The 22,615-nt window shown below is 38.2% G+C and overlaps 1 protein-coding gene across 2 annotated transcripts in view; it reads right to left on the bottom strand.

Moving 5' to 3' along the window:
• The window catches only part of AGBL4 (AGBL carboxypeptidase 4), a 1,625,978-nt gene that overhangs the window by 809,169 nt on the left and 794,194 nt on the right, over window positions 1-22,615 (bottom strand). For both annotated transcript variants that reach the window (XM_012554276.2, XM_023727093.1), the window contains exon 4: window positions 10,840-10,934. In XM_012554276.2, the coding sequence (XP_012409730.1) occupies window positions 10,840-10,934 (95 nt within the window). The remainder of the gene's footprint in view (window positions 1-10,839; window positions 10,935-22,615) is intronic.

The following is a 22,615-nucleotide window of genomic DNA, read 5'->3' as shown; positions in this document are numbered from 1 at the left end:
ATTTTACTAAGACGAGGAAACTGAGTCCCAGAAAAGTGATATGATTCTCCCAAATTATATTACAAGTGATTTTTGACGTTATTCAACGAATTATTATTTTGTTTTTTAATAAAGATTAGTTTGATTTTTCACAATTATAAAGGTAATTACAGAGCTTCTAAAAATAATAAATAAAAGTCAACCATAATCCTACCACCCAAAGACACTAGTAAACAGTATTATATGTGTATTAAATATGTATGTAGGTTTCATACTACTATAACACTTATATATGGTTTCCTGCCCTAGTTTTTACTTCACACAATATCAGCATTTTTCCATGTTATCACAAATGCATGGAAACTATTTTTAATGGTTGTATAATATTACATCAATAGATTCACCAAAATTTGCTTAATAGTTTCCTGATTTTGAACATTTAGGTTGGTTCCAGTATCTCATGAACTACCCTATAATGACTTTGTATACAAAGATTTTTCTATAACATGAATCTTTTTTTGTTTCTTTAATTCTCAAAGCAGTATTTCTAAGACTAGGACTAAGATTTTTAGATTCTTATTCCTGACGTGTTTCTACTATATATTCCAACTCTTAAAATAGTAAACTACATGGTAATTTGAATTATAATGCCATTGTAAGTTTTCATGTAAATGTTAGATTTTCTCAGTAAATCCTAACCTGTGGTGAAAAAGAATCACTTTAGAACTTAAGCTAAATGCAACATTTAGTATTCAGTATTATCATATGAAAGGTGCCCTGGTGGCACGGTGATTAAGCAGAGGTATTTTCAAAAGCACGCTGTCTTAGTTATCTAGTGCTGCTATAACAAATACCGCAAGTGGATTGCTTTAACAAACAGAAATTTATTCTCTCACAGTCTAGTAGGTTAGAAGTCTGAACTCAGGGCTAACTTCAGGGGAAGTCTTTCTCTCTCTGTCAGCTCCTGGGGGAAGGTCCTTGTCATCAATCTTCTCCTGGTCTAGGGGCTTCTTGGCGCAGGGATCCCAGGTCCAAAGGATGCACTCTGCTCCTGGTTCTTCTTTCCTGGTATGAGGTCCTTCTCTTTGCTTGCTTCTTTCATATATCGAAAGAGATTGACTCAAGATACAATCCAATCCTGTAGATTGCATCCTGCCTCATTAACATAACTGCCTCTAATCCTGCCTCATTAACATCATAGAGGTTAGGATTTACAACACATAGGATGAATATATCAGATCATCAAATGGAAGACAACCACACAATACTGGGAATCATGGCCTAGCCATGTTGACATACATTTTGGGGGAACACAATTCAATCCATAACATACACTATGCTAATTTTTTTTTCAGCAACATGTAAAAAAAAATTGGCATAGCAGTGCTTACAAAAATACCTTGCAAGGGAGGGAGTGGTTGACAAGCATAAAAGGTGCATGTTATTTGCATAAAAATATGGTACTTAATATGGCCCTTTTAGGTATACATGTTCTTGTAACTCCCACACAGTGATTGGGTAGGACTATGCAGATAAGGTGCTTGTGGCCCACCAAGGGGTTTGGACAATCTGTCAATACAAATAAGATGCACGGATCCCCTGTGGGGGTGGGACCATGCAAATAAGGTGTATGGAATCCTAACAAGGGAATTGGTCAGTTTTACTATGCACTAGGCTTAAAAGAGAGCCAATCCAAGAGTAGAGGGGGGACCTCACTACCATCAAGAAGAGAAAGAGCCAGGAGTAGAGCGCATCCTTTGGACCCAGGGGGTCCCCTGTGCTGGGAACATCCTAGATCCAGGAGAAAAAAAGAGAGAGCTATAACACTGGAGATGGTGTGAGACGGTGAAAAACAGTGGCAGATAAATGGCAGCAGCAGAATCAGGAGACAAATGCATCCTGGTGTGGTGGGCTTCCTGGCCCATGGAGTAAGGTGGTTATAGGAGGCTTCCTTCCATGGAGTGAGAGAGCTGAGTCCCTTCAGGCAAGAGGCTTCCTGGCAGAGTGGGATGCCTCTGGGAACTTATCAGGGACCTAAAGAGCATTGTAACACTTGTCCGAACAAGGCAGAGGCCAGCCCAAGGGGCCCAGGGGCTGAAGGAGAGGCCTGACTGCAGGCATGGCAAAGGAGCTGTCTTGACTGAAGAACTGTATTCTGAGTCGTTCTTAATCCTGAATTGTTACCTGTTACTTCCCTAATAAACCCCATAATCGTGAGTATGGTCTGTGAATTCTGTGTGGCCATTTCAATGAATTATGAAACCCAGAAGTAGAGAATGTCATGGGAGGGACAGCTGGTGTTAGAATTGTTAAAATGGCTGGAGAAAGGAGGCATTTCTGACCTCTGCCTCATAGGAATCATCCTTGGGCTGATGTTGATGGTGATTCTCTCTTCCCCCTTGTGAAGTTAAAGAAGGTCAGACAACCCTGACATCATTTTTACACCCCTGTACTCTGCTGTTAAGCCCATCCATTGAGTTTTGTTTGTTTGTTTCAGTTATTTTATTTTTTAATTCTAAAATTTCCCTTTTGTTTTTCTTTATAAATCTTCTACTTCTTTGCTAGACTTTCTATTTTTTAATTTTTTTAAAATGTGTTCCTAACTGCTCACTGAAGCATTTTTATAATGGCTACTTTAAAATCTCTGTCAGATAATTCCAACATCTATGTCATCTCAGTGTTGGTGTCTTTTCTCATTCAAGTTGAGATTCTCCTGGTTCTTGGTATGATGAGTGTTTTCAATTGTACTCTGGACATTTTGAATATCATATTATGAGACTCTGGATCTTATTTAAATCTGCTTTAGTAGGCCTTTTCTGACATTTGTGCCCAGTGGTAGGAAGGAGGGCTTCACCTTGTTGCTGCCAGGTTGGGGTGGAAGTTCAGGCTCACCACTTGGCCTCCACTGACACCAAAGTGGGGAGTGCCTTGCTAGGGCTGGGTGGAGGTTGACAGTGTAGACTTCCCACTAGGCCTCTGCTGCACATCCTGCCTGGGAGGGGAATAGGCACTTGTGACTGCTCAACACATACCCTCCACTGACACCATAATTAGGGAGGGCTTATCACCACTGGGTGGTAGTGAACGTCCCGACCTCTCCTAGTCTCTATTCCATGGAGGAGGGGGAGGGGTGCCTCATTACCTCCAGGTGGTGGTGGAATTGCAGGTTCCCCATGTGGTCTGAGGAGCCCTGGTGGCACAGTGGTTAAGCGCTCAGCTGCTAACCAAAAGGTTGGCAGTTCAAATCCACCAGCTGCTCCTTGGAAACTATATGGGGTAGTTCTACTCTGTCCTATGGGGTCATTATGAGTGGGAATCAACTCGATGGCAGTATGTTTGGTTTGGTTATATGGTCTGACACTAGGAAGTTTCATTACCAACCAAGAAGGATGAAAATCTGGCTTCCTATTCTGAAACCACTGGAGTGTAGTTTGAGGTGAAGATGGAGGTTTATGCCCCCATTGGGCCTTTGTTGGTGAGAATAGAGGTGGGGCTGCTTTTTTTCCCATGGTGTTTGGCTAAGGTAGGTGGTTATTATCTAAAAGTTTTCTGTTTTGTTTTGCTAGGCTTCTCCTTTCCTGGTTTTGTTTAGAAATAACAGGTTTTGAGGGGAGACTTTTTTTTTGGCTGTACCCATTAGCATTTCCAGGTTGCCAGCTTCTCCGGGAACCATTCTGGTAAATATGGGGCAAAAAGAAAACCCAGGAAACTCACCACCATATCATTTCTCAGATCCTGAGAAATCTAGCTGGTCATGCTCTTCTCTCCACCTTTTAAAGCCTTTTATGTTTGTTTTATATATAATTTATAGGGTTTTTAGCTGACTTAGTGGGAGGAATCTACATCTGCTCCATCTTGCCCCAGAACCAGAAGTCAATAATGTTTTATCTTTTCTTTTTCATGCACATATATTTATTTTTGAAAACTTTATTTTCTAGCACTACATTAATGCCAACATATTCAAAATGCACATTTTATATGCAAACAAAACAACTACAGGGACTATTTTACAACTCCTAAATTAGTGACTTTTTTTCCAATGCTAATTTCTGATGTTATCCAAATTTCAGTAAGAGACCAAAGGTAGCATTTTAAACTGGTGCAACATTTTTTGAGAATATACATCACAGAATCCTATAGCCATTATATCTATATAGTGTTATCATCAACTTGAGAAAAACATCTGGGAAAAATATAATAAAAAGGGATATGATATAGTAAATGGTGATGCATAAAAACAGTGAAAAAATTCTCCAGCTATGGTATAATGAACAGCAGGAGGAAACAAGAGAAACTATTTTTTATATAATGTTAAATGAAAAGAGCAGAGTACAAACAGGCATATATATACATTTGATTGTTGCTATGCAAAAAATGCCTATGTAAATAAAAAATAGAAAGAAAAATGTAAAATTAAAAATAATTGTTCTCCCTAGTGAAGGGACAATGTATTAATTCATTTATTCAGCAAATATTTATTGAGCACAAACTATGTACCAGACACATTTTTAGGTGCTAGGGATATAGAAGTGAATAAAATTACAAAAATCCCTGTTCTTGTGGTACATACTTTCCAATGGAGAGAGAGCCAGTTGATAAAACAAATTATACATTATAGTATATTGGATGAAGGTAAGTGTTATATGGAAAAATTAGGAAAGGAAGATAAATATTTTGGGGAGAAAGAGGTTTTATTTAATTCTAAATGTATGATTTGTTGTTTTTAAAAGTATGATTTTTGTTTGTTTTATAAAATATCATAACTTTACAATTTTGAAAGAAAATGTTAATTTCTGTTTGCAACAATAAAGTCTCATTATTTTAGAAAAGACATCGTTATATTAATTTTGAAATTCACTCTATTTTTTTGATAGAAGCCAGGCTAATGATTATTATTACATTGAGAATAATAGATGGCATAAATCCATTGCTATTTGTATATACCTCTATCACTGCACTTAAATCCAGAGAGTGTTACAACTATCTGTTTGACTGCTGTCTTTCCCCATGGGTCTGTATCTCTTTCCTCCATTTTTGCAGCCAAACTTTTGAAAAAACTGTCCGTATTTACAATTTTCATTTCTTCACACTTTCTCCATGCCCCAGCTGACCCATCCTACTACACTTTTGCTTGAACTCCCACCAAAGTTCACTCACCAAAGCCTCTAATGACCTCTGTGTCATTATATGCATTTGGCATTTTCAGACTTTAATTATTGTTGACCTCTCAGTAGCATTTGACGTTAGTCACTTTCTCCTTTTAGAAATGTCCTCTCTTCTTGGTGTGACACTGCTCTTTCTTGGTTTCCTTCCTACTTCTCTGGCCAATCCTTCTCATCCTTTTTAAGTGGAGGGATTTCTTAGAGCCATTTTCTGTTCACTCCACATGACCTCTCTGGGATATGACATCTGCTTCCGTGGTTCTGGTTATCATCTACAGGCTGATGACTCCTGAATATGCACCTCCAGCCCAGATCCCTCTCTTGAGTCTTTTACCAATACACCCTACTACATACTTGACATCTCTGCTTGGATGTCTCCTAGGCACTTCTAGCTCAATGTTGCCAAGGTCAAGCTCATCATCTTCCCTATCCAACCAAATCTTCCATATCTGTCTTCCCGCCTATGGCCTCTATCTTCAGTAAATGGCAACACCATCCTTCCTGTTGCCCATGCCAGAAACCTGGGAGTCACAAGGTCTCCTCGCACTCCTTTACTCTCCATATCTAGTCAATCTCCAAGTTAAACTGATTAAATCCTCTACTATGCTTCAAATCCATCCACTTGTCTTCATCTCCACCGGAATCACCTAATTCATCATTACCTATAGCCCTAGGTTATTGCAAAAACCTCCAAACAATTATCCTCCCCTCTAAGATATTCTCTATTCAGCAGCAGGACTGATCTTTCTAAAATGTCAATATGATTATGTACTGTCCTACAATTTCTTTACTTTGCCCTTAGAACTAAGTCCAACTCTTCAGCATGGCTTACAAGGCTCACCACAATTTCACTCCTATCTACCTCTCCAGTCACTGTCTCCTTAGAATTTCATGCTCCAGTTGCATTGGCCTTTGCTCATGAAAGATGTAATAACCTCTGCCGTTTCCTGGCCTTCAAACACATTCTGTTACTTCACACATATCCTCATCTCCTATGATCTAACTCCTATTCATCTTTCAGGTCTCAGCATAAAAAACACTTCCTAAGGAAATCCTCTTATCCTTGAAGTAGATTAAGTATCATGCTAAATAGTTTCCATAGCATGCTGAATTCCCGCTATTGTAACAGTTTCACAGTTTACTAGAGTTACATGTTGAATCCTAATCCAGTAGACTATAAGTTTTATGAGAACCATAATCATATGTCTTTTGTCACTGTTATGTCCTAATGGCTTGCATAATGATTGGTCCATTGTACTTACTCAGTAAGCATTTACTGATGGATGTAAGGAAGAGAGGAAGGGAAGAAGGAATGAACAAAGGGAGGGATTATGCTTAATCAATACTGAGTGGGTCAGGTGGAAAGAAACAGAAAAGACAACACTTAAGACTTTAAAAAGTATTTACACATCCATTTCACATTTGATTCTTATAACAAGCCTATGAGAAAGCATTATTATGCACTTTTTACAATCAGGCTCATAAAAGATGTAGCGTGGCTACATCATGGGCTATATTTCCCCCACTTAGAATCCCATTTCCTTAATTTTACTCATGTTTCATTCCTTGCAATCTAGCTGAAACACCACCTGCTCCTTAAGGCCTCTCCTTTTATCCTCCAAATGATAATGATATAATTTTCTTTCTCTTCTCTGATCCCACAGCACACTTTATATACCTCACTAATAGTTCTTAGCACAATGCACCTTATATTTTAGCTATTTGTGTTTATGTTTCATTTCATCCTCTAAAAAATAAAATCTTTAAAGACGGAATCCATAACTGATTCATATTTTTCATGCCAGGACCTAGCACAGAGTAGATGCTCAACAAAAATGTGTTAAATGGAAGACATCTCTAAGATTAGTTTAATTTCGTCAATCTCTACTGTAATGGCCAAGGGAATCAGAGAAGTTTTTTTCAGATGTACCAAAGGTCACACAGTAGCACACTACTTCCCACTTCTTTGTGCCTTCTTCTACTCCATCCCCATGAATGGAATACGGGAGGAATACTGAATTGTCAGGTGAATGAAGTCTTTAACTGGTGCCACCACTTACTAATTGTGTAAATATTCCTAGCCTTGGTTTCTGCATAGGTGAGGATATAGATCATGTCTGTCTTGTAATGTCAGTTCCCAGCAGTGCTTACCACATAGCAATCTTAGCCTTATACACTGTTAGGAAATATTAATGAGGTATGGTTATAGCTGTAGAAATCTGATGCTACAGAGTCCTAACAACAATACTTAAGAGCTCTACCACTGCTGCACGAAAAAAAAAAAAAAAGCACAGCGTGCTTACCCGGGTAGGGTGGAGGGCGGTTGGCAAACAAACTTAGAAGGCTGTCATTATTTGTGTAAAAATACGGTAATATGTAAACAAAATTAGAGTGAACTAAAACAGGCAAAACACTTCTGAATCTTCCACCTTCTCCATTTGCTGCTAAATATTCTGACTTTATCTCCTCATGGCAGATCAGTGTAGAGTGGCCATACATTTGCATAATGGCTGCTCAGTTGCTTCTTTTGCTCATTTGCTTTCCACAACTAATTGATTACCAGACCTATGCTAAGCCCTGAAGACATCTTTGTTTGGGATCAGTTATAGTCCCCAGTGAGAGACGTGAAGAATGTTTATTTCATCCTGAAAACATAGTTTGTCCTCCTAATTTGATATAAATACCCAAACCCAAAACCAAAACTATTGTCACGGAGTGGATTCTGACTCATAGTGACCCTATAGGACAGAGTAGAACTGCCCCACAGGGTTTCCAAGGCTGTAATCTTTACAGAAGTAGATCTCACATGGAGGGGCTTGTGGGTTAGAATTGCTGACCTTTCAGTTAGCCACCGAGCACTTAATCACTGCACCACCAGGGCTCCTTTGGTAGAACTGTCCTATAGGGTTTCCAAGGCTGTAATCTTTACAGAAGCTGACTGCCACATCTTTCTCAGTCCGAGCGGCTGGTGGGCTCAACTGCCCGCCTTTTGGTTAGCAGCTTTTAACCACTGTGCCACCAGGGAACTATTTCCCTTGGTATAAATAGTTCAGGTAATTCAAGATATTTAATGTTTGTCATGACTTAAGGGTTTTTCCATGGTCTGTTTGGAATATCAAAGGAGGTAAAGGCCCTGGAGAAGATAAGTACCAGAAACTTCCCCTTTCGTTACAGTGGTTGCTTTGGTATTAAGAAAGCTAAAATTAAAAAGACCCTGGAGAAGATATCCTATCATTAGGTTCTATAAGGCATTCGTCAGACTTGAGTCTGGCCATTGTCTAGAACATGGCAATGTTGTGTAACCCTGTGAACATTTAAGATAATGGCTATTGGGGGATAGGTTCTGATACAGGTCATTGACACAGAGAATAGAAGACAGTCCTAAGCAGAAAGCACTAAGCGGGGGCTAATGAATCCTCAGAACAATCCAGTGGAAAGGAGTGAGTAACAATTATGGTTTGTAGAGAAAAGTTAATGAAATTCTAAAATGAAAATTCCCTTTTGGGACAGATATTTTCTGTCATATTTATACTTTATCCCTAATACCTAGAACAGTACATGACACATATAATGTGCTCAATAAAGTCCTATTAAATAAACACATAGCTAAATGTCTGGCTTGAGGAAAGGACCATAAAGGAATGTGAATAGCTTCATATTCAAGGTCTGGGGATGATAAAGTAAAAATTAGGAGAGACAAGATATATAAACAACTTGATTTGCTACGGTACCTTGCACCTATCTGGCTCGATGAAGTCTATCGAACTCAGTTCTGAAACTTCAGGCTCTTTCAGACCATTAGAGAAGCCCCGTGACTGGACAATGGCAGCCGCTGAGAGCCTGCCAACCTTGGGTAACAGGACTAACTTAATTCTAAAGTATTATAAGAGAAATTCAATGACTCATTAATATTTCAAAATCTTACGAAGCGCCCTAACAGAGAGGACCCAAACAAAACAAAGCAAAATAAAATAATTAAGGCATAAGGATTTTCAAAAGCACAAAAAGAGGGGGAAAAAAAGACTCAGAACTGAAGACTTGGTAAAAGAGGATGGTAATTGTTACTGTATACATCCCAACACATTACCTGGAAAAAGAAGCACAATGTTTTCTTGAAGGCCTTCCTAAGCAAATCAACAGTGATGTTCTTTTGCTGGCAAGGTTTGTGATATATATCTACACATATTCCTAGTTGCACAGAGATGGGCCCTATAATTATCAGCTTGGGCTGGGTTCAGACACTCAAAGCAAAGGCTTAGTCCTTGCCCAGACTCAAAAAGAGATTGATAGAGATTATTAAAAAGAGATTGGGAGAATAAACATCAGTACAACTGGACCAGCTGCAGCAAAGCAATGCATAGGTCCAGGGAGGTATTTTTAATAAACAGTTTTCATTATCAACTGTTTACATTTTTACAAACCTGAGCTTCTCACCCAGCATTTATAGAAATTGTTAAGTATCAGTTGTAGACAAAAGCACAAGTCAGTATTTATGAATTGCTAGTTTTCTATAAATACAGACATTTAGAAACGATCTTCTCACTTGTCATTAAAATTTGAACAAGGATCAAAGCTAGAATAATATTAACAATTCCTTACATTTGTATAGTGTTTTACATACTACTATTAATAATAGAGCACTTATCAAGTGTCAGGCACTCTACATGTACATTCTCATAATTAATTCAATTCAGTTCAACAAGCATTCACTTAACACCTACTGTGTGATAGATGAATAATAAATGACTACTGTCTTCAAAATCTCTTATTTTGGTGCACTCAATGCTTACTGAATGAATAAATGAATGGGTGGCTGAATGAATGAATTGGTTGGAAAGGCAGAGTGGGGAAATATAAATAATACAGACTCTTCCCCTTACTATCTATGATCTTGAGAAAGTAACAACCTCTCCTAGCCTCAATTTCTTCATCTGTAATGTGAGATATACAAAATCTCCCTCACAAAATTGTTGTGAGAATTAGTAACAGTAAATGTAAAAACCAGTGCTGTTGAGTCAATTCCGACTCATAGTAACTCTATAGGACCGAGCAGATCTGCCCCATAGGGTTTTCAAGGAGTGGCTGGTGGATTTGAAAACATGTGACATATAATATCAAACCAAATCTGTCACTGTCGAGTTGATTCCGACTATAGGCTCTCAGTAAACGGAAGTAGTTATCATCAATCACTATCATCATCATATCATCATTATTACTATTATTAAGCAATCCAATTCAACTTCCCTCCTCCTCACCAGAGGAATGGTCCACATCCACCGAAAACACACACACACACACACAAAATCATGAAAACAAGGGAAATCTATTGAACTGTAGTTCCCAATGTCTCTGCTCTAGGTTACTTCACAACATCTAAGCTTAGGAAAAAATATATAGAACCAACTTCAATTATGCTTCCAAACATACCATAATAAAAGGCAAACAGGACAGGAACCTAACCAAATAACAAATCGTACCTTCCCTCATAATAGCATGTTGGTCAGTCAATCATGGGACGATGTCCTCTATTCCAACACTCTCAAAGAACAGTACCTAGAGCCCAGACAATGGCCATCCAGAAACTCATCTTATTCCTGTCAGTGACAATAAGGCTGAGCCCTAGCTACACAGCAGATACACTTGTGTCCTGGGTCAAATTCTCCAACCAGAAAGGTGTCCTATTCCATGGGTCACTTACCATTTTGGTCTGCTGGTAGATTTCACCATAGGGGCCATCCCATCTCTATAAAGACTCTTGGTCTTGCTGAAGTTAACAATGTTGAAAATGACCCTCTGAAAAAGAATGAGGAGAAAGTTCATCAAAAGACTATATTATGCAAGTTGCCACTCCTGATAATTAAAACAGGAAACAATAAGCAGGGTTAAAGGGAGCCATATGGACTAGCGACCAACTGTATAGTGAGGATAAATGACAGCCATGGAACGCAATGTGTCGGTTCCAGTTTAGCACAGTGGTTAAGAGCACAGACTCTAGAATCTGGTAGCCTGAGTTTTAATCCCAATTCTACCACTCTCAAGCTGTGTGACCTTCCCAAACTACTAAATCTTTGTGCCTCAGTTTCCCCATTTAAAAATATGGGGATAATGACAGTACCTACCTCATCAAGTTCTGACGGGAATTAAATAAGTTATTACATGTAAAGTACTTGGTATACAGTGAATGCTATATACGTTTAAGCTATTATTAATTGTGACCTCTTTCTCTAGGTTGACCTAGAATTTTAATGGAAATGAATAATATTATCATTTGGGTAAACCAATGAATTTGAAGTTCAACAAAACTAAAAGTAATAACTGAGTGCAAAATTGAAATACAAAAAATTTCCAACTGCTAGGTACCTCCATTGATTAGCACTAGAAGATATGTCTTTTTCTCCATCTCCTTTGCTATGCCTTTGATAGGAGCCAGAGGTGCTGGGCTCAATTATGATCTCAGCATTAACTGCAAAAGTGCTCAAATAAGTCATTTCCTCTCACTGGGCTTAGTTTTCTCACCTTTAAAATGAGACAGTGGGGTTTTCTAGATATCTAAAGCCCTTCCAGCAAGGTAGTATAGTTAAAAGTGATACAACGTTTATTTTAGTAAACAGTATTGTCATAAAAAGAGCCTTGGTGATGCAGTGGTTAAAGTGCTCATCTGTTAACTAAAAGGTCAGCAGTTTGAACCCACCAGTTGCTCTGTAGGAGAAAACTGTGGCAGTCTGCTTCCATAAAGATTACAACCTTGGACAAAAACTAACTCAAAATGGGTCAAACACCTAAATATATAATATAAAATGATAAAGATCATGGAAGAAAAAATAGGGACAATGCTAGGAGCCCTAATACATGGCATAAACAGAATACAAACCAAAAGTAACAATACACTAATACCAGAAGAGAAACTAGAGCTCCTAAAAATCAAACACTTACGCACATCAAAAGACTTCATCAAAAGAGTCAAAAGACAACCTACAGACTGCGAAAAATTATTGGCTACAACAAATCTGATCAGCGTCTAATCTCTAAAATCTACAAGATACTGCAAAACCTCAACAACAACAAAAAACAAATGACTCAATTAAAAAATGGGCAAAGGATATGAACAGGCACTTCGCCAATGACGACATTCAGGCAGCTAACAGACACATGAGGAAATGCTCACAATCATTAGCCATTAGAGAAATGCAAATCAAAACTACAAAGAGATACCATCTCACCCCAACAAGGCTAGCATTAATCCAAAAAACACAAAATAATAAATGCTGGAGAGGTTATGGAGAGACTGGAACACTTACACACTGTTGGTGGGAATGTAAAATGTTACAACCACTTTGGAAATCAATTTAGCGTTTCCTTGAAAAGCTAGAAATAGAAGTACCATACGATCCAGCTATCCTGCTCCTTGGAATATATCCTAGAGAAATAAGAGCCATCACACAAATAGATATATGCACAACCCTGTTCACTGCAGCACTGTTCACAATAGCAAAAAGATGGAAACAACCTAGGTGCCCATCAACGGATGAATGGATAAACAAATTATAGTATATTCACACAATGAAATGCTATGCAATGATAAAGAACAACGATGAATCTGTGAAACATAACGAGGAATCTGGAAGGCATTATGCTGAGCGAATTCAGTCAGTGGTAAAAGGACAAATATTGTATAAGACCACTATTGTAAGGACTCAAGAAAAGGTTTAAACACAGAAGAAAACATTCTTTAATGATCTGAGGAAGGGATAGGGATATTCACTAACTAGATAGTAGACAAGAATTATCTTAGGTAAAGGGAAGGACAACACACACTACAGGGGAAGTCAGCACAACTGGACTAAACCAAAACCTAAGAAGTTTCCTGAATACAACCAAACACTTCAAGGGACAGAATAGCAGGAGTGGGGGTCTAGGGACCATGGTTTCAGGGGACAACTATCTCAATTGGCATGACAAAGTTTATTAAGAAAATGTTCTTCATCTCACTTTGGTGAGTGGAGTCCAGGGTCTTAAAAGCTAGCAAGTGGCCATCTAAGATGCATCAATTGGTCCCAATCCACCTGGAGAAAAGGAGAATGAAGAATACCAAAGACACAAGGAAAATATTAGTCCAAGAGACAGAAAGGGCCACATAAGCCAGAGACTCCATCAGCCTGAGAACAGAACTAGATAGTGGCCAGCTACCACTAATCACTGCCCTGACAGGGAACACAAAAGAGAGTCCCTGTTGGAGCAGGAGAAAAACAGGGTGCAGAACTCAAATTCTAGTAAAAACACCAGACTTAATGGTTTGATTGAGACTGGAGCGACCCTGGAAGACACGGCCCCCAGACTCTCTGTTAGCCCAAAACTAAAACCATTCCATTCCCGAGGCCAACTCTTCAGACAAAGATTAGACTGGACTATGGGCCATAAAATGATACTCATGCAGAGTGTGCTTCTTAGCTAAAGTAGACACGAGACTAAATGGGCAGCTCCCGTCTAGAGGTGAGATGAGAAGGCAGAGAAGGTCAGGAGCTGGTTGAATGGACACGGGACATCCGTGGTGGAAAGGAGGAGTGTGCTGTCACAGTATAGGAAGAGCAACTAGGGTCACATAACAACGTGGGTATAAATTTTTGTATGAGAAACTAACTTGAATTGTAAATTTTCACTTAAAGCACAATAAAATAAACAAACAAATACATAAAAAATGCTAACCATAAAAAAAAAAAAAAAAAGATTACAGCCTTGGAAACCCTATGGGAAGTTCTACTCTGTCCTATAGGGTTATTATGAGTCAGAATTAACTCGATGGCAATGGGTTTGGTTTTGGTTTAATTTTGTCATAAGTGGGGAGGAGAGATTGGGACAAAGGAGAGAACTTCAGGCTAAAAGACATCCAGTGACCACTGAAATAATCCAAAGAAGAGATGATGAGGAACAGACCTAGGACAGCCAGAATAGCCAGAGAAAGGGGAGAGCTTTCAAGGGTTACCATAGTCTGGCCTTTGTATGCAGAGGCCGTACAAGAGAAGAAAGCATCATAATTCATGTACTGTAGTATATTATGCAATAAATACTTATTGTGTGGGGAATTATATAATTTCCAGTGCCAGGGATTTTTATATACTTTTTAAAATTTTTAAATCTTCTTCTGCAATTCAAAGAAATATTAACATCTCCATTTTACAGATGTTGAAACAGGCTCAGAGAGGTTAGCTAACTTGCTCAAAGTAATGAAATTAATAGACAGTAAAACTGATACTGTGATCCAGGGCATTAAAAGATAAATAGGATGTCCATGATCTCTACCCTTCAGTTGCTCACTAAGGTTCCAAAATTCCATAACTCTAATCACATCTATTTTCTAAATTAAGGGCAAAAAAGAAAATATAATGGGAACTTTCCAAGCTTTCAAAATTTTGTGTTGTTAAAAAGAGCAAATCAAAACCATTTCCTCTGGCCTCATGTTTCAGACTTTCATTAATGTTTTGTTCTACAAAATAAACTCTTAGGAATAACTTGTGTTGTCCTTTCTCCATCAGAGACCCAGCCATTGACCCCATCTCCCAGGCATTTTGGTTTCAGACCTCACATCTGTCATTAAATTAAGCCATAAAGAATGTCTAAGGCTGTTCAATTATTAATAACCTGGACCAGTCTGTTGTCAGTTCAATTACTTCTCCCAGGGTCTTGGCTAAACTATCTGATTTAAGAAAATCAATATCAAGGGGACAAATGGCCTTTGAACCTTACAAGGCTTAAACCTCCTTTTTCCTTCTGATATTTCACATGTTGAATCCATTTCCAATGCATCTGCAAACCATACTGAATCTAGTTATTGCTAAATGCAGGGAGAAAGCTAATTCAGAAATGTGTATTTGAGAAGCCGGGATAAAGAAACGTGTAACAGAGTGAAATATTTGATCATTAAGGTCCTACTATGTGTCAGGAAAATTTTCTAGGTGTTTTTTTGTTGTTGTTAGGTGACATCCAGTCGGTTCTGACACACAGCGACACTATGTACAACAGAATGAAACACGGACCAGTCCTGCACCATTCTCACAATAGTTGCTATGTTGAAGCCCATTGTTGCCAGCCTCTGTATCATTCCATCTCATCCAGGGTCTTCCTCTTTTTCACTGACACTCTATCTTACCAAGCATGATGTGCTTCTCCAAGAACTGTTCTCTCCTGATAACATGTCCAAAGCACACAAGAGGAAGTCTCACCACTCTTACTTCCAAGGAACACTCTGGCTGTTCTTCTTCCAAGACAGACTTGTTCCTTCTTCTGGATGTTCACGGTAAGGCGATTCAAAATACCATGGCTTGGCTCAGTGCACCTTAGTTCTCAAAGTGATGTCTTTGCTTTTCAACACTGTAAAGAGGTCTTTTGCAGCGTATTTTCCCAAAGCAATACGTCATCTGATTTCCAGACTGCTGCTTTCATGGGCACTGATTGTGGATCCAAGTAAAATGAAATCCCTGACAACTTCAATATTGTCTCTGTTTATCATGATGCTGCTTATTGGTCCAGTTGTGGGGACTTTTGTTTTCTTTATGTCGAAGTGTGTAATCTATACTGAAGGTTGTAGTCTTTGATCTTCATCAGTAAGCACTTCAAGTCCTCTTTGCTTTCAGCAAGGAAGGTTGTGTCATCTGCATATCACAGGTTGTTAATGAGTCTTCCACCAATCCTGATGACACTTTCTTCTTTATATAGTCCATCTTCTCAGATTATTTGCTCAGGATACAGATTGAATAAGTATGGTGAAAGGATAGAACCCTAAGGTGCACCTTTCTTGGTGCCATGGAGTACCCCCTTTTCCTCTTCAAATGACTGACTCTTGGTCTATGTATAGGTTCCTCATGACACAATTAAGTGTTCTGGAGTTGTCATTCTTCACAATGTTATCCTTAATTTGTTATGACCCACACAGTCAAATACCTTTGCATAGTTAATAAAACACAAGTAAATATATTTCTGGTATTCTGTGCTTTCAGTCAAGATCCCTCTGACGTCAGCAATGATATCCCTCATTCTGTGTCCTCTTCTGAATTTCTGGCAGTTCCCTGTCAATGTACTCCTGTAACTGTTTTTGAATCATCTTCAGAAAAATTTTACTTGTGAGTGATATTAATGATACTGTTCAATAATTTCCGTATTCTGATAGATCACCTTTCTTTGGAATGGGAACAAATATGGATGTCTTCCAGTCGGTTGGCCAGGTAGCTAGCTTCCAAATTTCCTGGCAAAGATAGATAGAAAAGATGGATCTTTTCTTTCTTTCCTGTCTTTTTAATGACCATTGCTTTCTTCATGTATGATGTCCTTGATGTCATTACACAACTCGTCTGATCTTTGGTCATTAGTGTTCAGTGTGTCAAATCTATTCTTTGGATGGTTTACAAAATGAGGTGGGATAGACTCAAGGTCGTATTTTGGTTCTTGTGGACATGTTTTAATTTTCTTCAGCTTCACCTTAAACTTGCATATGAGCAACTGATGGTCTGTTCTGCAGTCAGTCTCTGGGCTTGTTCTGACTGATGATATTGAACTTTGCCATTGTCTCTTTCCACAGATGTAGTCAATTTGATTCCTTGTATTCTCTCTGGTTAGGTCCACAAGTATAGTCCACATTTACGAATGTTGTTGAAAAAAGGTATTTGCAATGAATAAGTCCCTAATCCTGGAAAATTCTATCATAGGATTTCCCATATATTTCTATCACCAAGGCCATATTTTTCAAATACCAATCCTTCTTCTTTGTTTCCAACTTTCACATTCTAATCACTAGCACTTATCAATGCATCTTGCTTGCATGTTTGATGACTTTCAGACTGCAGTAGATGGTAAAAACTTCATTTTCCTCATTTTTGGCATTAGTGGTTGGTGGGTAAATTTGAATACTTGTGTTAATTGTTCTTCCTTGTAGGCTATTATACTATTATACTGACAGCATTATACTTCAGGATAGATTTTGAAATGTTCTTTTTGACGAATGTGATGCCATTCCTCTTCAATTTGTCATTCCTGGCACAGTAGACTATACGATTGTCTGATTCAAAATGGCCAGTGCCAGTCTATTTCAGCTCATTAATGCCTAGTACATCGATCTTTATGTGTTCCACGTCATTTCTGACTTTCCTAGGTTCATACTTCGTATGTTCCATGTTCCCACTATTAATGGATGTTTGCAGCTGTTTCTTCTCATTCTGAGTCATGCAACATCAGCAAATGAAGGTCCCAAAAGTTTGACTCCATTCATATCATTAAGGTCGACTTTACTTTGAGGAGGCAGCTCTTTCCCAGTCGTATTTTGAATGCCTTCCAACCTGAGGGGCTCATCTTCCATCACTTTATCAGACAATGTTCCGCTATTATTCATAAGTTTTCACTGGCCATTTTTTTTTTTTTTTTTCCAGAAAGACTACCAAGTCCTTCTTCTTAATTTTCCTTATTTCAGCTCCACTGAAACCTGTCCACCAAGGGTGACCCTGCTGGTATTTGAAATACTGGTGGCACAGCTTCCATCATCACAGCAACATGCAAGTCACCACAATATGACAAACTGACTGATGTGTGGTGGCTAGGTGTTTTAAATATGCTTATTTAATTCTTCCATCCATAAACAAAAGTTACTTATTTTAGCCTAATATTAGGTGTGAGGAAATGGAAGCTAATAAAGGCTAAAGTCTTGCCCCCTAAAATCTCTGAGTGATTAAGTAGTAGAGCCAGGACATAAAAGTTAGGTGATCTGACCATAAAGATAATATGTTCTCTATGACACCACAAACAAAAAGTAACATCATTTCTTACCATTCCCCACTCGTGCATTTTTTTGTATTCCAGCTTATTCAGGCTGGCAGCATGAGGTGGTAGGAACTGAAGATAAGAAATCTTGACTTCACAGGTTTTACATGTATTCATTAGTTATTTACTCAAAACGCATTACAAGAAATGGCATCCGTAAGGTAACAGCAATAAAAATAACAATACTAATCACAACAACTCTAAAAGCACGTAACAATTTCTGAGTATCAAATTCTGAGTTAAGCATTTTATTTATATTTTCACATTATCTCAGTACTTTGTGTATAAAAATTATCTGGCTGTATATTAGAATCACCTGGATAGCTTTTTAAAACTACTGATGCTTAAGCCCCACTCCCAGAGACTGATATCTGATGTACATTATTTCCTTTGTTTTGAAGATAATGAACTTTTTGAGACAGAGACTATTTATTCTTCTTACTAACAAATGAAGTGATATTGAGATTAAGTGTATTAAGAACACAGAGCTAATAAACTGCAGAGATAGAATTTGAACCAAGTCCATTGACTCAAGAGAATAAGGTCATGGACTTTCAGCCAGATACATCTAGGATTAAAACCCAGCTCCCCACTAGTTCTGTGACCTTGTGCAAGATAATGACTTTTTTTTTTAATTGACTTTTTACATCCAAAATTAGGATAGTAATAGCTTCTTAACAAAGTTTTTGTAACAATCTGTGAAATTATGTAAATAAATCACTTGGTATATTGTACCTAGTTCAGAGTAAGTGCTCAATATTTATTGATGCTTCTCCCTTCTCTTCAATAAAACCTGAACTTTTAGTACATTTTTTCCCTTCCATTATTTCTTTTTATTTCTTCTTTAGATTTAAAATTTTAATCCAGGCTTCTTGTTTCAGCAATATGGTGCTCTAAATCAAAGCTTTGCAATAGTGACCTGTGGCACACTGGTAATCCAAGAATGGGTTATATTTGGGCAGTGAGATATTTATTTCCTCAGCCTTCAAGGCAGCCATGTGTGAGGCCTGCAGTGTAGCCTATCCTGACCAAAGGGCTCATGGTGTTGTTAGAGGAAGGCAAGTTCCATTACAGGTGTAGGCCAAGGAATAGTCCAACACGGACGGGAGTATGGTTAGGAGCCTGGGAGCAGTCCCAGCCAAAGGCCTTGATCCTCTGTCTTCTCATAAGTCCAATAATTTTGTCCAAGCATGAGTAAATTTCCCTGTTAATATCATTCAAGCTACTTTTAGGGTGACTATTCTAAACTGGCACACACATTCTGCAAATTAGAGCTTCACCCTTATTTTAAAATATTTAATTATTTAAAAATATTTCATTAAAAGTTTGATTAGATTTGAAAGTTATTTGATTTTCACAAAGAATTTCAGCACTGTAATTATAAGTGAAAAGAAACAAAGAGCTGTTGGATTCTTTAAACATAATTTCAAATAGTTAAATATTTGAATAGTTTTGAATTTTTATCATTTTATTGTGTTAACAGTTTCTCATTGACAGCGACTATCAAGACTGTGAGGAGATCATCCTTGAATAGTCTTGATCAGGAATTCCATGTATCCATTTCAAAAATAAAGCCTAATATAAAAATAGTATATTCATGAAAGCAAACTCAAATGTTACATTTAAAAAATTTGAAGAACTTAAAAAATACATTTAGCATTTAATATCTTCTATATACTTTATATTTATTTTTATTATGCATTAATTTTTTAAACCAAGTCTCCTATGGTTAGCCCCCAAATATACTCCAATTTACCCCAACGTTCGTATAAATATCATTTTCTGTATGTGCCTAGATGTGAAAAAGATTGTGGAGAACTACCCTGGATAACCTGCAAACACCTAGAAATGATAAGAACACTGAAGAACATTCTTTACACACAGAGCTGAGCTCCTAAGAAATAAACGATACCAAAAATAAGTAGGGGTGCTGAAGGCAACTTATCAGCCTTGGTAACTAAGGACTTAAATTTTAACACCCAAACAAGGATAGTAGAGGAAGCCTTGAATCTGTATGAGGCAGGGTGTTTAAAATGAGACCCTTGAATACAGCTAAACCAAAAAACCAAACCTGTTGCCGTCGAGTCAATCTCGACTCATAGTAACCCTATAGGACAGAATAGAACTGCCTTATAGGGTTTCCAAGGAGCAGCTGGTAGGTTCAAACTGCTGATCTTTTGGTTAACAGCCATAGCACTCAACCATTGTGCCATCCAAAATGCTACAGAATTAGTGAAACGGTGGTCTAGAAAGAAATCACTCAGTAGACTACTTCTGAAAAAATTGGCCAGTGAAAACCTGAGCTTCCAGACTAAGGCAGACTAGGAACAAGGACCCGGCAGTCTACTTCTGAAAAGAATTGGCCAGTGAAAACCTTATGAATAGCAGCAGAACATTGCCTGATATAGCGCCGGAAGATGAGCCCGTCAGGTTGGAAGGCACTCAAAATACGACTGGGGAAGAGCTGCCTCCTCAAAGTAGAGTTGACCTTAATGATGTGGATGGAGTCAAGCTTTCAGGATCTTCATTTGCTAAGGTGGCAAGACTCAAAATGAGAAGAAACAGCTGCAAACATCCATTAATAATCAGAACATGGAATGTACAAAGTATGAATCTAGGGAAACTGGAAATCGTCAAAAATGAAATGGAATGCATAAACATCGATATCCTAGGCATTAGTAAGCTGAAATGGACTGGTATTGGCCATTTTGAATCAGACAATCGTATGGTCTACTATACCAATAACGACAACTTGAAGAGGAATAGCGTCACATTCATCATCAAAAAGAACATTTGAAGATCTATCCTAAAGTACAATGCTGTCAGTGATAGGATAATATCCATATGCCTACAAGGAAAACAAGTTAATATGACTATTATTCAAATTTACGCACCAACCACTAAGGCCAAAGATGAAGAAATTGAAGGTTTTTACCAGCTTCTCAGTTTGAAATCGATCAAACACGCAATCAGGATGTATTGACAATTATGGGTGATTGAAATGCAAAAGTTGGAAACAAAGAAGAAGGGTCGGTAGTTGGAAAATATGGCCTTGGTGATAGAAATGATGCCTGAGATCGCATGATAGAATTTTGCAAGACCAACGACTTTTTCATTGCAGATACCTTTTTGACCAGCATAAACAGTGACTATACACACGGACCTCGCCAGACGGAATACGAAGGAATCGAATCGACTACATCTGTGGAAAGAGACGATAGAAAAGCTCGACATCATCCATCAGAACAAGGCCAGGGGCCGACTGCAGAATAGGCTATCAATTGCTCATATGCAAGTTCAAGTGGAAAGTGAAGTAAATTAGACAAAGTCCATGAGAGCCAACGTACGACCTTGAGTATATCCCACCTGAATTTAGAGACTATCTCAAGAATAGATTTGATGCGTTGAACACTAATGACCGAAGACCAGATGAGTTGTGGAATGACATCAACAACATCACACGTGAAGAAAGCAAGAGGTCATTAAAAAGACAGGAAGGAAAGAAAAGGCCAAAATGGATCTCAGAAGAGACTCTGAAACTTGCTCTTGAACATCCACTAGCTAAAACAGAGGGAAGAAATGATGAAGTAAAAGAAATGAACAGAAGATTTCAAAGTAAAATTTTATAGTGACATGTGCAAAGAGCTGGAGATAGAAAACCAAAAGGGAAGAACACGCTCAGCGTTTCTCAAGCTGAAAGAACTGAAGAAAAAATTCAAGCCTCGAGTTGCAATAGTGAAGGATTCCATGGGGAAAATATTAAACAACACAGGAAACATCAAAAGAAGATGGAAGGAATACACATAGTCATTATACCAAAAAGAATAGATGTTCAACGATTTCAAGAGGTAGCATATGGTTAGGAGCCGATGGTACTGAAGGAAGACGTCCAAGCTGCACTGAAAACACTGGCAAAAAACAAGGCTTCAGGAATTGATGGAATATCAACAGAGATGTTTCAACAAACAAAAGCAGCACTGGAAGTGCTCACTTGTCTATGCCAAGAAATTTGGAAGACAAACCTGGCCAATTGACTGGAAGAGATCCATATTAATGCCTATTCCCAAGAAAAGTGATCCAACCGAATGTGGAAATTATCAAAAATATCATTAATATCACATGCAAGTAAACTTTTCCTGAAGATCATTCAAAAGTGGCTGCAGCAGTATGTTGACAGGGAACTGCCAGAAATTTAGGTTGGATTCAGAAGAGGACAGGGAATCAGGGACATCACTGCTGATGTCAGATGGATCCTGGCTGAAAGCAGAGAATATCAGAAAGACGTTTACCTGTGTTTTATTGACTATGCTGAGGTATTTGACTGCGTGGATCATAACAAATTATGGATAACATTGCGAAGAATGGGAATTTCAGAACACTTAATTGTGCTCTTGAGGAACCTGTGCATAGACCAAGAGGCAGTCGTTCAGACAGAACAAGGGGATACTGCGTGGTTTAAATTCAGGAAAGGTGTGTGTCAGGGTTGTATCCTTTCACCATACTTATTCAATCTGTGTCTGAGCAAAGAATCCGAGAAGCTGGACGATATGAAGAAGAATGGGGCATCAGGACTGGAGAAAGATGCATTAACAACCTGGGTTATGCAGATGACACAACCTTGCTTGCTGAAAGTGAAGAGGACTTGAAGCACTTACTGATGAAGATCAAAGACC

This window comes from Trichechus manatus, unplaced genomic scaffold (genome assembly GCF_000243295.1).
Source record: "Trichechus manatus latirostris isolate Lorelei unplaced genomic scaffold, TriManLat1.0 scaffold00015, whole genome shotgun sequence".
In the NCBI taxonomy this organism is placed as follows: Eukaryota; Metazoa; Chordata; class Mammalia; order Sirenia; family Trichechidae; genus Trichechus; species Trichechus manatus.
The sequence above is the reverse complement of the archived record's forward strand: the minus strand, read 5'-3'. Positions and strand labels throughout refer to the sequence as shown.